Genomic DNA, 14987 nt, shown 5'->3' with positions numbered 1-14987 from the left:
AAGAGAATTAAGTTCAAATGTACAAGGAACAGATTAGAAGAACAGACTAACAAACTAAACGCAAATATGAACTAATATAGTAAAACATAGCGAACGTAAAGGAACACTAAGAAAATTATCAAAACACCAAGACAAAAGAAAGCAAAAATCCAAATATCATGACAAACAGAGTCTGTTTCTCAGTTACACACAAATAAATATTTCTCATTGTGTTGTTTGTCTTTAATCATCTTACCTGCTATTGTTTTATGTCAGTATTGCTCCCCGTCATGTTGCTGCCACGCTGATAAAGTTTTTATGAAAGTTTACTTTGTTATGTCACAATCACCTTCTTTGTACTCGTAGCCTTGTGACAGTAAAGCACTCACTGCACTGCTTTTGGCCCTGATCTTAAACTAAACAAACCTTCAACAGAATTTACTGACAGAATAAAATTGAATAAATTCAGCTCCGTGAGAGCATTGAAAAATTGGATGAATGCAACAAAGTTTGCTTAAAATATGACTGAAGTGGATTCAAATGTTTCAGATCAACAAATACCTGCAGGAAACCCATAAATATGTAAGCTGATGCTAAACCTTACAACAACAGGCAGTTAAATAAAAGTCAAAGAATGAGTTGTTCTATTCGTTCATAACATCTCAGAACAATTATTCAGTTCAGTTCAAAATGCTAATCCCATTTCATTGACCACACATTTGTACAAGCATGATAATGGACTCACCCGCTGAGGACTACAATAAAATCCATGACGTTCCAGCCGTTCCTGAGGTAGGACCCTTTATGAAACACAAAGCCCAGAGCGATGATCTTTATCCCAGCCTCAAAACAGAACATCCCTATGAAGTAAGGCTCTGTTTTCTCCTGTTGGTGTGAAACAAAGTCAGACAAGCATAAAGAACTCAAACGTAAAAGCAGCACACTTGTGATTTCTGTCTGTGTTTTAGTTTTCATGTCTGAGTGTCTCACCAGTCTCTTGGACATGGGGGTTTTGTCCTCACCAGGGAGGTGCTGCTCCAGAGCCAAGACAATGCAGTTGGCAATGATGGTAGTGAGGATCATGTACTCAAAAGGAGTGAAACACTGAAGTTAAGGAGCTCAGCTTTGTGGATGATGACAAAATTCAATTATAGTAAAGTAACATCACAGACTGATAAAAACAGTAGAAATAGAGGTGATTATTTTTTTAAGTTACCAATTCTTACCTAAAAGAGGAGGGGTTTTAAACTACAGTCCTAGAGAGCCGATAATTTTCGACTTATCCCTGGACTAATCAGCTGAATCTAACGGCTGAATTAACACCAATAAATTTCTGCAGACACATCTAAACGTTGGAGTTTGACACCAGTGATATAGAGCCTATCAGTACAAACACTGCTCCCTTCTTCACCTGTAGTTTACACTCAATGAACAAACAGATAATTTCGCAATATAAAACCAACAGTATAAAGTAATCAAACATAATCAACCTGCTGATTTATAAGTTTTGGGTCTGAGAGGAGGCAATAATAAACAGCCTGTGCCTTTTCTGGGATAAGCTGTAGCGCAAAAAGATGCAGAAATAGACAAAAAAATGTGTCTATTTCTCTGAGGCTCTGAGAAATGATTGTATAAACAGGGTCAGTCCTACTATAAACGGCACATTGCATCTATTATGAGAGCTGTGCGGGTTGTTGGTTAAAATCTGGCTGACTTTTATCTAATGCTTTGTGTGGGTACTTTCCTCTCACCTGGTTATGTGCAGAAGGCAGCTTAAAGAAAGAAGAACAGAGCAGAGAAAAGAATGCACCAAGAGGAAGTGATAAGCAAGAAAGCTGATCACTGAAGGACAAGATTATGTTATACAGACAGTAAGATGCTTGAGAAACAGCACGGTGAGGAGGAGGTGAGTGGAACTGGACAGATCGATGTTGTGTTGGCAGTTTTATCCAGCAGGGTCACTCAGGAACAAATGAATGATGAGAAGTTAAATAAAAAGAGCAAACAAAATGCTCCTACAAGCCTATAGGGGCCATGAGATAAAACAGGGTTGCACTTCAGATTGGCTGCTGGGAGGACAAAACAACAGTAAACAACAGAAACAAGAAAATAAGTGTGAAAAGAGTCCCAGTGACCTGCTGCTGTAGAAATTCTCACATGAAAGGTATTTTTGATTCTTTTTGCTACAGATGTTCATTTTAAGAAGCCTTTTAAATTTGATACTCGCTCCAATGCAACAAAATAAGGAAGTGGAAAGGAAAGTGAATAAATGAAGATGGAGAGACAGGGGAGGAGGGTATCCAAGCAACAGCATTCTCTTCCAGCCACTGAAAGTCAGCGTTACAAAACTGTTACTGGGCAGCTGAAGTGTGCCTGTGGAGGTATCTCATGTGCTGACACACTGACGCTAGACTTTGACACCATGCATTGCACTAAACATCAGCAAAGAATTGGTGAGAAATAAATGACAAAATCACTACTAACCATGACTGAAAACACTAATTATTCTTTCCAAGGTAGAACCATTAAAGGATTTCAATTACACCCTTTATTTTTTATTTATTTCTTTGTTGTTGATATTTTTGGCTTAATCCAAACATGCAATGCAGAGGTGTTTTTTTTTATTATTGTGAAGGAAATAAAGAATAAGTAGACAACTTGTCAAAGAGGAGAAGAGTTATAACCAATTTTTGGGGGAGGACGTCAGCTGACTGGGCTGATCAGGCAAAGGCTTGAACTTTAAGGCTGGGACATAAAGACACTATCAAGGCACAGCTTAGATATGCACAAAAATACCAACAGTGCTGCTTTCCTGCTAATTTTTATAACTTAAAAAACAGGATTTGTCTCATCAGGAACATGTCCATCTAAAAGAAAGAGCTTACTGTGTTTTTGTTTTTGACCATTTCCATACCGCTACACCTCCATAGCACAGGACGTCATGATACTTCAGCTTTTTGTTGAAGTTTTATACATACAAGCTAAATGCTATTCTACTGCCATAGAAAATTATTGAAACAAGTAACTACTACAGTATTAACACGCAAAAAGTTGTTCATGAAGCTCAAAGACAAACTGAACTGATATGTCTGAACATGAATCGTCAGCCTGTTCTAAACATTCATGACCTAATAATGTTATAACGCCCACCTCTACAGGAAATGTGATGGGTGCTGCTCCACTTTCCACTCAGTTTGCAAGAAAACTTTATTTTATCATTATGCTCTGGACATGAGAAATAAAATGTATTATAATCATTTGTTTTTATGTATAAAATGCTAGAAATTGCTCATGACATGTGGTGTAAAACACTTAAAGTTTGACGTCTATTGTATTAATAGTACTATAATGATATCAGAGGTCTACTTTTTATGTTTATATATTTATATTTTGGATCAAATCTGCAGATGTTGTAATCCTATTGACTATACATTTCTGATTTTCATCAAACTAAATGATGGCATGATTAATTATTAACTCGAGAATACATTTATATTAGCAGGTTCGGCTTCATAACTTAACAGACATTTTTCAATCTTTTTTGAGAAATTTTATGGTTTTGTGGTTTTTCTTTGTCTTTTCAGCAGCTCCTGGGGGGAAATGTCTGACTTATTTTTGGTTGGCTATTCTTAGTGCTCCTATCTGACTTACTTCCTATCTTTCCTGCATTTTCAGTAACTATGGGAAGTTTCCAGCTTCACCCTCAACAATTTCACTGCTTGTCCATCTGAAAAGTCTTTCCTAAAAAGCCCTGTAATGCTGAGGATAATTGAAGTATTACTGAAAATGCTTTGTTGGTTCTTTACATAGAAAGCAGATAAGTCATTTAACCTAATTATTATCCACTTAATGTTTTATCATCACTTACAATTTCTTTTACATACAGAAGTGACTTACTTGTGACATCAGATAGAAATGCAGCTGATGCTCTCATTTCTCTTCTCTACTTTTTTCATTCTCACTAATCCTTGAAAAAAAGAAAAAAACTTTACTCCCAGTTACAAACTTAACAAGTGTCTCATCAGCCCTTCTTGCTTTACTGGGTGTCAGCTGACGTGAAATATTTGTCGTGATTCGTCTACCAGCTTTAGGAGCGAGGCGTCTCGTGAGCTTTCTGAGTCACAGTGACGCTGGCGCTCTGCCTCGACTCCTCAAACATGCGTGTAAAAATAGACGCAGAGACCAGAGTGTGATGCCCCATGCATCTGTGAAAATGCTCAAACACAGATTGGATCCAAACCCCAGTGATTATTGTTGTTACGCCGAGGTGAAAATCAAAATGAAGCAAAGGCATCTGAGCTTGGCTTATTGGAAATCTGTAAATGATCTCAGCCATGTGTCTGGAGTATGAGCTGGAGCCAGGACTGAATAAATATATACAGAAGAAAAGCCTTGTAATCTGAATTCATAGGGAAATTGTTCTAAAAAAGAGCAAAGCATAAATTTGAATTGAAATGGTTAAACACATAGAAATATTGTGGAATAAATGTAAATATAACATTAAAATGTCAGACTCGGCAGAGAGCCATGATAAAGCTTTGTCTACATCCTGGTTATCACAAAGTACAGTGAGATCAGTTAATTATTTAAAGTAGTTTAAAATATTTCTATCAAAGGAAGGAACGTTTATTTTCTTGCATGTAGATCTTGTCAAAAATCATTCCACAACACGATCGGATCAGTATTTGGGCTGCTTATGCTGGTTGTGGGACAGTCTTTGCTCCCTTTGCAGTTGCTTTCTGGCCTCCATCAATTTTAAGGAAGATTATACTTTATCATTATTCTCCAAGCAATAAAAACACAATTTATTTGAACTGTATGTTTTGAAATATGAGAATTTAGAGAAAATTACATGCTAATGCCCCCAGCAGACAACCAGTCATAAATGTGGTTAAAAAGTTGCAGAAGCCTTTTATTTGTGTTAATAGTTCAGCAAACTGTTCACCGCAGTTAGGGTCAAACAAGCACTTGTTAGGTGAACTGGTTTAAAGACCACAGCTCATAAGAACGATGGTAACAACAGGGAGCTGAAGACAACGAATGGGAGATTTTGATGATTAATGGATAAGGAACAAGATACATGAGCAGAAATCAAAACTTAAAGTCTCACTGAGTCACACTGTACTGTTTTATCATGAAGGACTCTTAGCAGTGAGACAGGCTGGCTGTTTGCCAATGTAGCACTCTCACAACCAAAAAAAAAAAAAACCTGCAATAAATGTAAAACAGTGTATGCCACTTTCTGTCAAAGTGCTGTGGTGTAACTACTGCTGCTGCAACAACAGATGTCTTGTTGTTGCCTGTTTTTCATGCCTGTCTCATTCTCTTCATCCTTTTCTGCATCTCTTACCAATATGAAAGTAAGCAGCCATAAGTTAACCATCTAGTATACATCAATCGATTTTCTAATATCAAGTTCATATTGTGACATATTTAAGCGTTAAATTATTTTTTTAAATCATGTTGTGTGTGGCAATTATTCTCAAAACAGAACATGTTATGCAGGAACTAGAAGCATCCAAACAAACATGAAATTTAATCAAAACCCAAACCCAAGTCATTCTTAAAGCAAAACACAAATATTAAATCCATGAGCAAAAACCCAGATTTCAGCCTGACTTTAAGAGTGTAGTCATGGGATGATTATGGAAACTTATTTAGTTTCTCAAGTTTGAACCTTTTATACTGTTTTGAATAGTCATCAGGATATCAGTGGATAATAATAATAATTTAAAAAATCATTTTGACATTCACAGAGAAATTAGTTTAGGATACAAGGAACACAGGGTCCATCAGGGTCATTTCCATCTTAATTGCCCCTTTTTATTTTCATGCAAGGCTGCAATTTAGTTAGAGGAAAATTAATGATCCATCTCAACTCCAATCAGACTCTAGAGGAATATGTATGGACTTTACAACCTTAATGGAATTTTTATTACAACATTAACCTGTGTAATTTTAATCCTCAGTGAAGCTTAACAAAAGAACAACATCCTGAAAATATAATTGAAGACCAATGCTGTTACCCTGTTGCACTGTTTTAAACTTAAACCTCCATATCTCCTTATCTGTTTGCACTAATGATGAAACAAACTATTAAATCCAACAATCAATTATTTAGAGGTACACCTTCTCAACGGGAAACTTCCCACTGCAGGGGATCCTGGTGGGGATCAGACAAGAGGAGCAGCTGCCAGTCCTCAGCAGGCCTGCAAGTCTAACCTGAGCCTGAGTGCTTCATTAAGCCCTGGATCTTCCTGCCAGGCCGCCATCAGCCTCCATCAGCTACGCCCTCAGGCAGCCAAGCTTGAGTCAGACTCAGGCATGCACAAATGTAACCATACCTTGCTCCGGTGAGCCACCATTGATGTTGTCAGTGACAAGGTGCACTCAAACAAATCCAGAAAGGTGTCATGTGATCGTATAAGCTCACCCACACCACTCAGCCAATCACAGGAGCCTCTGGATGTTTGTTGAATTGATCATCCTCTGTTAATTGAGCACTCAGAGAAGAAAAGAGGCTCTTACTGTGAAGCGACAGCTGCAGGTTGTGCTGCAAACACAAGGCTGACCTTTACCAGATGTCCTGCAGAGATAAGAGATTATAAGAGAGTGTGTGTGATAACCATTCTACCACTAGCCAGTTCACTAATAGTGTATGTTCTTGATTTGCACGACTCTCACTTGAGACAAATGTCTATTGGATACCCTGAAAATACAATGTAAGTGCCAGTTTCTAGCTTTGCGGTAACAAAACTGTTAAACGGTTAAAGCCTCAGTGATACAGAAATATGGAACATTTTCCGGTAGCAAAGAAAAAAAAAAGTCCTATCTAAGCAGTGCAGGGGTCTCAAACTCCAGTCCTTAAGGGCCACTGTCCTGTAGAATTTAAATGTGCCACAGGTAGAAAACACTGGAACAAAATGGCTTAATTACCTCCTACTTGTGTAGATCAGTTCTCCAGAGCCTTGCTAATGACCTAATTATTATATTCAGGTGTGGTGCAGCAGAGGCCCATCTAAACGTTGCAGGGCAGTGGCCCTCCAGGACTGGAGTTTGACACCTGTGAGTTAGAGGAACATGACCCACTATTCTTTACAACGTGATGCTATGAAGAAACAAATTCTTACTGACAAATGTTTCTTACATGCTTGGCAGTAAGTCAAACAGGTCATTCCAGGCTGGCCACTGAAGTAGATGATGAATTAAAAAAATAATAATAATAATTTAAACAACAAAAATCTTTAGTGTAGTACTATTATCATTCTGTTCAGCTTGTTAAATCTATTGTTTTGTTTCTGTTAAAAACATAAACATTTATGACAGCAGTCAGTTACTACAACAAAGCATAAACCTTTTACCTGTCAGTAACATAATTTGATACATAGAAAATAATACACAACGACACAAAGTACACAGTACCAAATAGTCATGAGTTTGGTAATATAGCAGGATAGTGCAGTTGAAGACCTCAAAAACAAAATATTTCAATTAATTTAAGACAAAACTATTAAGCCTGACAACCATCAGTGGGTAGCTCAAAAAGTCTGTTACTGAGCCCATTTATCTTGGGCTGGTTCTATTTAACAGGATTAAAGTGGAACCAGTAGAGGTCATTCAGAAAAGGAGACAGTAAAGGCTTCATTTCAAAGTTTTGTGCTGGTTTGATCACAAAAATACACAATGAAAACATAGTAAGTAAGGTCAGCCATCTGCTGGGAATCAGTTTGAGGAACTTAGTACACATCAACAAGAAGGAATTTTGCAGAAAACCAGAAAATGTTCCTATGCATTAAATATATCCTTTTTCTCCTGCTTTTAATCTGTTACCATCAGGAAGGTTTTGCTACACAGTAATTACAAAAACAGCAGTGTCTTTATTACAGTATTTCTCTGCATTTGTCCATTACTGAGTAGTATGCATGAAACCATGAGCAGCTGTAAAAGTATATTTAGATGGAGTTGGTGTGTTTCGCAAACGAGTACTCAAGTCTAAACTTCTTCTAGAATTTCTCTTTCCCACTTAGTTAGAAATATGCACAAAAATATACAATATTTATTAAAATTTGGATTAATTTCCCACCAGCAGAAAAAAATGTACATTTTTTTGTACCCATAAACAAGGTTTTGTACATAGTTTTTTCTGAGTATTTGACCACTTTTACTATCACTAATGGCTGAGTTCATTTAGATCGGTTAGTTTCCTGGCAGTGGCCTAAAGTTGAAGGTTTACATTGGGGCCATTCCAAAAGATAGTCTGCTTTATCCTCCACAAAACTGTTTTTCTTCTGTTGGACCACCTGGTTGTGTCCATGTTTCATTCCTGTAGATGTTGATTTAATGAGATCTACACAGACCCACAACAGGACGATACCACCCACCTGTTTGATGCCATTTGTTCTTAACAAACTTGCTGTTCTTGTGGAGAACAGCAAGTCTTCATGCCAAAAAAAAACCAACTGATTAAAATGAAGAAAGAAGGGATGCAAATATTCAATCAAAATTATGCCAGAATTTTGTTGATGGCTACATGAAGCATGTGGCTGAGATACAACTTGTATGGGATATTTAACCAAATATCAAAGGAGTGTAAAATTGTTTATGTGCATCATTTTGATCCAGTTTGACTTAGAGAAACTCCACAATAAATTCAGATTTGTACATCAAAAATTCTAGTTTTACTAAATCCTTGCAGCTGTATAATCATTTCATCCTGGAAGATGAGTGTTTTAAATGTATCATTAAAAGTCCAAGGTTAATGTGAAATTCATGACAATGGTGCAAAGCAAGTAAGCGTCTGAGCGGATCTGTATCAGTGTGGTTAATCTAAAAGCCTTCTGTTTGCCTGGCAACAAAACAATGACAACAAAACACCAGGAAGTCACTGCACCAGGCTGAGAAAATGAAAATATCCCATAAAAAAAACACCTAAAAGCTGCAAATCTATAATTTGGGTGGATTCATGCAAAGAAATTTGATGAAACATGTTAACTGGTGACTTTATCCAGGCACTTGTGAATGAAATGTTTGGTCTGGCAAGGATTTAGGCTGCATCTTTTCCTCTCCTTTCCTCTTGGCCCCAGTTCATGATAAACAGACACCACAGTGGAGTTTTCAGAAAGCATCCAACACTCTACAAGGAGCAACTAACCATATTTGCCTAAATGTCAAGTATTCCCTGTAATCCCTGCTGAATATATTAGCACTTGCATCTTTCAATGCTTATGTTTTGCCCCTGGAGCTTCTCATAGGGACTGTGTTGATATCAGTTTGATTACATGTTATATTGCATAAGCTCATGTATTCATTTACTGTGGTTTATTCTTCTGATTTTTGATAAGAGCTCAGCACCATTCTCCTCAAAATCTTAATATCAAACAACAGAATATGATGTGGTGAGTTATGACTAGCCGTAATAGCATATGGCATGACGATCAGACAATATTGCATATAATTCCTTTTAATGCCTGTTAATCAGATACAGTGGAGCTCATTCTACGTAACAGGACACTCCCTGCACAGAGCAAATTAACCTGGAGGTTATTCAGCCTGGCTGCTTTCCTTCTGATCACAACAGCACCCACAGCTCTTTGATTTTGATTTGGAAGGGGAAATAAAATATGCCAGCAGGTGTAATTCTAGTGCAGCTTGGTTAATAGACAAACCAGTGGTGCATTGGAAAATCTCTGGTGTGATTCACATGCAGATCCCAGACTAAAGATTTAAGGCCAGAAAAAAAACTCAATGGGCAGTAGTCGGCAACAAAAGAAGGCTCCTTCTATTAGGTGTGTTCATAAGCTCAGCAGTGGAGCAGTCAGTCAGTCAGGAAGCTGCTGAATGGAGCAGAACAATAGTCTGTGAACAGGCCACACCTGGCCTGGACACCTGGTGAGCTGTGCAGCAGCAGCAGCAGGAGCGGCAGCATAAACACGCCGCCAATCGACACTTGTGTGTACCGCATCCCCTGCAACAGGCGGCGCAAAACAGTAAAACTGTTTTGAAAGTAAAGCAACAAGTTGGTTTCTATCAACACCAGGAACGTAATGGATGGGTTTCATTTCAAACCTCATAAAAACAACATCAAATACGCAGAAATAACTGAATTGTGTGTGAACATTTAATCTGGGCTGAATTAAACTGTACAAAAATGATTTAGATTGTAATGGACTCTCCACCGAACAGGCACAACATTGTGACCAAGCATTGGCAATCTAGTTTGCAGCAGTATGATCCCTTAGCATAGCAATATGATTCTGATATCGCATCAGCAATAAAACTTCTTCAGCTGTTTGAACTACTTGTCTTTTGGATCGGCACATATGGGTCAGGCTTCGCTCCCCACATGCACCAAAAGCCCTGCTGCATTTCCACTTCTGATGATCGTCTACTACTGTAAACCTTGTTAAACGTACTGAAATCCTGATCCTTGCCACTCATTTCCTGCTTCTAGCACCTCAACGCTGAGAACAAAATGTTCACTTGCTGCCAAATATATCCAACTAACAGGTGCCATGATGAAAGGGTGATCAGTGTTATTCACTTCACCTGTGAAGCCCTGAGCTGACCTTACAAAATAAACTGAAAACATAAACACATATTATGATTTGATTAATTCATCATTAACGCATAGTTGTGCTTAATTAGTACAATTATCAAGATTCTAGTTTACTTGTGTTCATCTGCTGATAGGTGGAATCAGCAGCTCTTCATGATGTAACGCTGACAGAAAGGGTTTTAAGCCATGAATAGCAAAGCTCTTGTGTTGCTTTGCTTTGGCACGTTTTTCAGCATCAAAACAGAAGCAAATGACACCTGCATTACTCAGGAACAGTTTCCCATCTTCTATAATTCAACTTCATTACAAAACAACAAGCTAAATACTTTTTAGTGACCTATCTTTTTGATAAAACACATTTTACATAATTAAGCAAAATTAAACACCTCTGTACCACAAGTGCTATCCATGGTGCTGAAACTTCATACGTTTATTCTACATGCCAAAAATGAACCAAACATTTCCAAGCAACCATAACTTTCTGTTTGATAGGCTTTTCTTAAAAACCAGTAAGAGTTCGGTGGATTTTGGAATATATTTTAGGCTAGAAGATTTGCTGCGGTCAAAACTTCAATATCAAAATGAAAAAACCAACAAACAAAAACCAACATATTATATGCCTTACTGTTGTGAAAGTTACTTCAAAGGGGAAAAGGACCTTATTTATTTTTAGATCAAGTGCTCCAGTTTGATTTTGGAGCACTTGATCCAAAACCAAGTGCTCCAAATGATAAATGTCTAGATAAATGACATTTATTCATGTCTAGATGAATGAGATTAGGTAAATAATCCCATTTATTTTTCTTAAAGGTGAAACTCTGCAGTATTGTGAAAGTAATTAGACGATTGTTGTGCCAGGTTGGGTGTGGATACACTCTTAAAATCAGACTTTGTTGCACAGTGAGGGTTGGTGACAGTTCACCTACCTTTTATATTTTCCATTTAGACACTTTGAACAAACAAGGTAAGTGTGATATCATCCGTGCAGAGCGAAAAAAAAAAAAAAAAAACGTAAAAAAAGGATATGGCCACTCAGTGATTTTCTTAGCATACTTCCTGACCACGTTGTCCTCTCCGAAGATGAAGAGCGACCTGTTGACGGTGAAGCAGTTCTCCCTAACCGGGATGGGGTTGTACAGGGCCATGGTGCGGGCGCGCTGCGCTTTGGTCTGCTTGAACGCCGGGGAGATCCCACCTGTGGACACGGCCGCTCCATCGCGGTTCCTGTTGCGCTCCGATCCTCCATCCCCAGAGCTCAACAAGCCCGGGACGTCGTCTCCAAAGCGGGCCATTCTATCGAGAAGACGGGGTTGAGGAGAGGAGAAGGGAAGCGGGTTATTGGGCTACAGTCCTCCACAAAGCAGGGCGCGGTGCCACGATCACAGCGCCAGCAGCGCGTTGAAGAGACCTTGTTTGGTTTCAGTATTTTGCGGAAACATAATTGCTGATTAACTTCAAAGTTGAACAAACAAACAAAACCCCAGAAAAAATATTTTAAGTCACACAAAAAAAAAAAAAAAAAAAAGTAAATCAACTCCTCATTTAGCGATCCGCCTTTTAAAATGAACCTGTCGGCGGTGCTTCATTTCACTCCATTTGTATCCACCCGACGTCTAAAGTCTGAAAAACAACATCTGCAACAGGTCACATCCCCAAACTGCAGGAGAGGCAGCTCGATCCGTGGATTTCGTTAAATAAACCAGCAACACTCCACCGTCTAACTGAGAGCGCATCTCTCCTCTCTCCTTTGCTCTGTTGACAACCTGATCACCATCCTACCACTGAGCACGACGGAAAAATGAACTCAAGTATTTTCCACAACATTTTTCCCTCGAAAACCAGGCGAACAAAAGCAACCTGTCAACAAAGAGGAGAAAGAAGAAAAAAAGGGGGGGGGGGAAAGACTCAATCTATCGGGCTACGGGAGGACCATAAAGGGAGCGTGTCCAGTTTCCCTGCAGTGTGTGAGAGCAGAAGGAAAGGACACAATTGCGACAGGATCAACACACCTCACCTCACCCTGTCCAACCTAAATCTGACAGCACATAAGGAGAAGGAAAACAATTGACCATGCAAGCTGTAATCCACACTGAATGATAAAACCAATAAGGTAGATTTTGTCCCCATATTTCAGCTAATTATCCATTGCGTAGAGAGTTATGTAAATCAAACAGGATGTACAAGTTTGATGATTTTGCAGAACGTCTAGTACGTTTTTAGAAAGTAAATATTCATGCGTTTCACTGGTGACCGGTCAGCTGCCATATAAATTGGTGTCACGCAATATTCGTTTGTTGAGCGTGCGTGGTCACGCGTCAGGGCAGACAGCTTCATGCTGGTCACGCATCAGAGCTGAAGGTTGGGTGTGAAGGTGGAGGGAGTAAACACCTGTTGTGGAACATCGAGCGACAAAAAGCCACTATATAGGAAGACAGCAGCAAGCGTCTTTAACTAATTACAGGCTTCAACGCCAGTGAGCTGCTGCTGCAAATGATTATGCAGGAATCATTTTTGAATGTTTCTCCAGTAGAAGGCATTATTTAAAAAAGACAAAAATGTTGCTAAAGGTGATTCTGGTGTAACGTTATAGTTCTCTATCTGTAAAGTTGCTGCAAATAAATCTAATGCAAAGGCCAAAATCAACTATAAACGGATTAAAGATGCATCCGTTTCAAAAAGCTTCTTCCTGTATATCATAAACTTCCACTATAGACGCTAAAAGGTGCAGCCCATGAAGAATGAAATCATTATTTAACAAATCTACTGAAAATGATCTGGGGTTACATTATCCAGAATATGCATTTAGAGCAGGATGCCAATCTATCGTGAGTGGAGGAAAAATAATTTGTTCAACTTTAAATGGTTTATAATGATGTAAGTTCTTTTTTTGGAGAGTTTGGTTTACTTGTTACATGAAGAGCATAAATGTCCTCTGCAGATTGGTGACATCTACACAGAAAGTTCAAATATGTATATAGCTTTCAAGTAAATTTCTGTTTTATTCCAGTAGTAGAAACTCAAAACTTGACAAAGATAGCAAAAGCAATATTTTAATTTCAGTAGATTTAGTTAGACTGTGAACAAAATCTTGCATTAAGAAATAATACTTTTTAAGAAAAACATTTGTACAATTACCAGTTCCTTCCAATGGACAAAATACAGTCTCATTCAAATCTGAGTGTTTTAAACATTGAATTTAAAACAATGTTTAAATGAATTTTGTTTTTTACTTTAAATTTGGCACCATCAATTTCACCTGCAATAATTCAACTGCAGAAATTTGCTGGAAAAATTCACCTTCAGAAAAGTGCACTTGCAAATATTGTGGCCTTGTGGTGACCCAAGCAAACACAATCAGCACCAGTAGGCAGAGGCGGTTTCTGATATGGGTGACATGGGCAACCGCCCAGGACGGCATTTTGTGGGGGTGGCATGAGACCCCCCCCCCCATTCTCCCGTCTTGAAATCAAAGTCAAATGTCTTTAACATGTTTTCATACCTAGTTACTTGATTGTTAGGATTTTAGTCATTTTAGATCTCATATCCATGAGATAAATGTACTAAAAGACAACAATTATTCTTTAAATGAGACAAGTCTCTTATGAACCACTGCATGCTGTGAATCATATGACAGCAGATTTATAACTAAACAACATTAGTCTTCCTCACAGGCTTCCCTTTAATGGGATGACTAGGAGGGTGGAAGCAGAATACAATCCAGCAGCTATCAGCACTTCATTTAACTGGGAGAGAAAACTGGTGGTAATGGGTAAAAAGACAAGAAAAAAGGGGGAACTGAACCACAGGAGAGAGCGTGAACCAAAACACTGGCACTGATGAGAATTTTGTTGATGGCAGTATGACGAAGGCAGTGATCAATGGCGTGTGGTCTCCAACTCATTAGAGCTCGAACACATTACAGGAAATAAAAATAGAACAGACGAAAAAGCATCAAATTTGACATCTTCTGCACCCAACTCTAGAAAAACTAGTTCATGTGAAAACTGCTTCATGCCGAACCAGACAATTGTTAAACAATAAATGTGCCTTACATTCTGTTGCATGTTACACACCGCTTCTGGCAAAAGAATATGTGGAGAAGTGAAAGGTGAGTTACAATAACTAGAAACTCTAGAAGGATAGAGGGTTTTGAAAACATTCAAATGAAAATCTAAAAAAACTATGAAATGGGTTTATGTGCAATAAATTGCCTTCTGAAGTTGTTCACCTATATTTCCATGTCAGTATAAACCCAGTTGTTCTATAAAGGCCTCAAATGTTTGTTGGAGAAAATTAACGAGCAAACGACATCATGACAACCAACTAAGACAGATAGGGAAGGAAGTTGTGAAGAAATGTAAGACATTTTTAGGCTATAAAACAATATACAAAAGGTTTGAAAATCCCAGAGAACACAAATTTTTAATTATGGAAATAACTGCAAGAAATGGTA

General features: G+C 38.2%; 1 protein-coding gene across 5 annotated transcripts in view; it reads right to left on the bottom strand.

Moving 5' to 3' along the window:
* Positions 1-14987, bottom strand: part of cacna1e (calcium voltage-gated channel subunit alpha1 E) — a 106560-nt gene that overhangs the window by 56447 nt on the left and 35126 nt on the right. For all 5 annotated transcript variants that reach the window (XM_023340164.1, XM_023340161.1, XM_023340162.1 and 2 more), the window contains exons 4-6: positions 11561-11827; positions 970-1075; positions 725-864 (exon numbers count right to left, since the gene is read on the bottom strand). In XM_023340164.1, the coding sequence (XP_023195932.1) occupies positions 725-864; positions 970-1075; positions 11561-11827 (513 nt within the window). The remainder of the gene's footprint in view (positions 1-724; positions 865-969; positions 1076-11560; positions 11828-14987) is intronic.

The sequence above is a fragment of the Xiphophorus maculatus genome, chromosome 9, assembly GCF_002775205.1.
Source record: "Xiphophorus maculatus strain JP 163 A chromosome 9, X_maculatus-5.0-male, whole genome shotgun sequence".
NCBI classification, from domain to species: Eukaryota; Metazoa; Chordata; class Actinopteri; order Cyprinodontiformes; family Poeciliidae; genus Xiphophorus; species Xiphophorus maculatus.
This window is presented reverse-complemented; position numbering and strand designations above follow the sequence as displayed.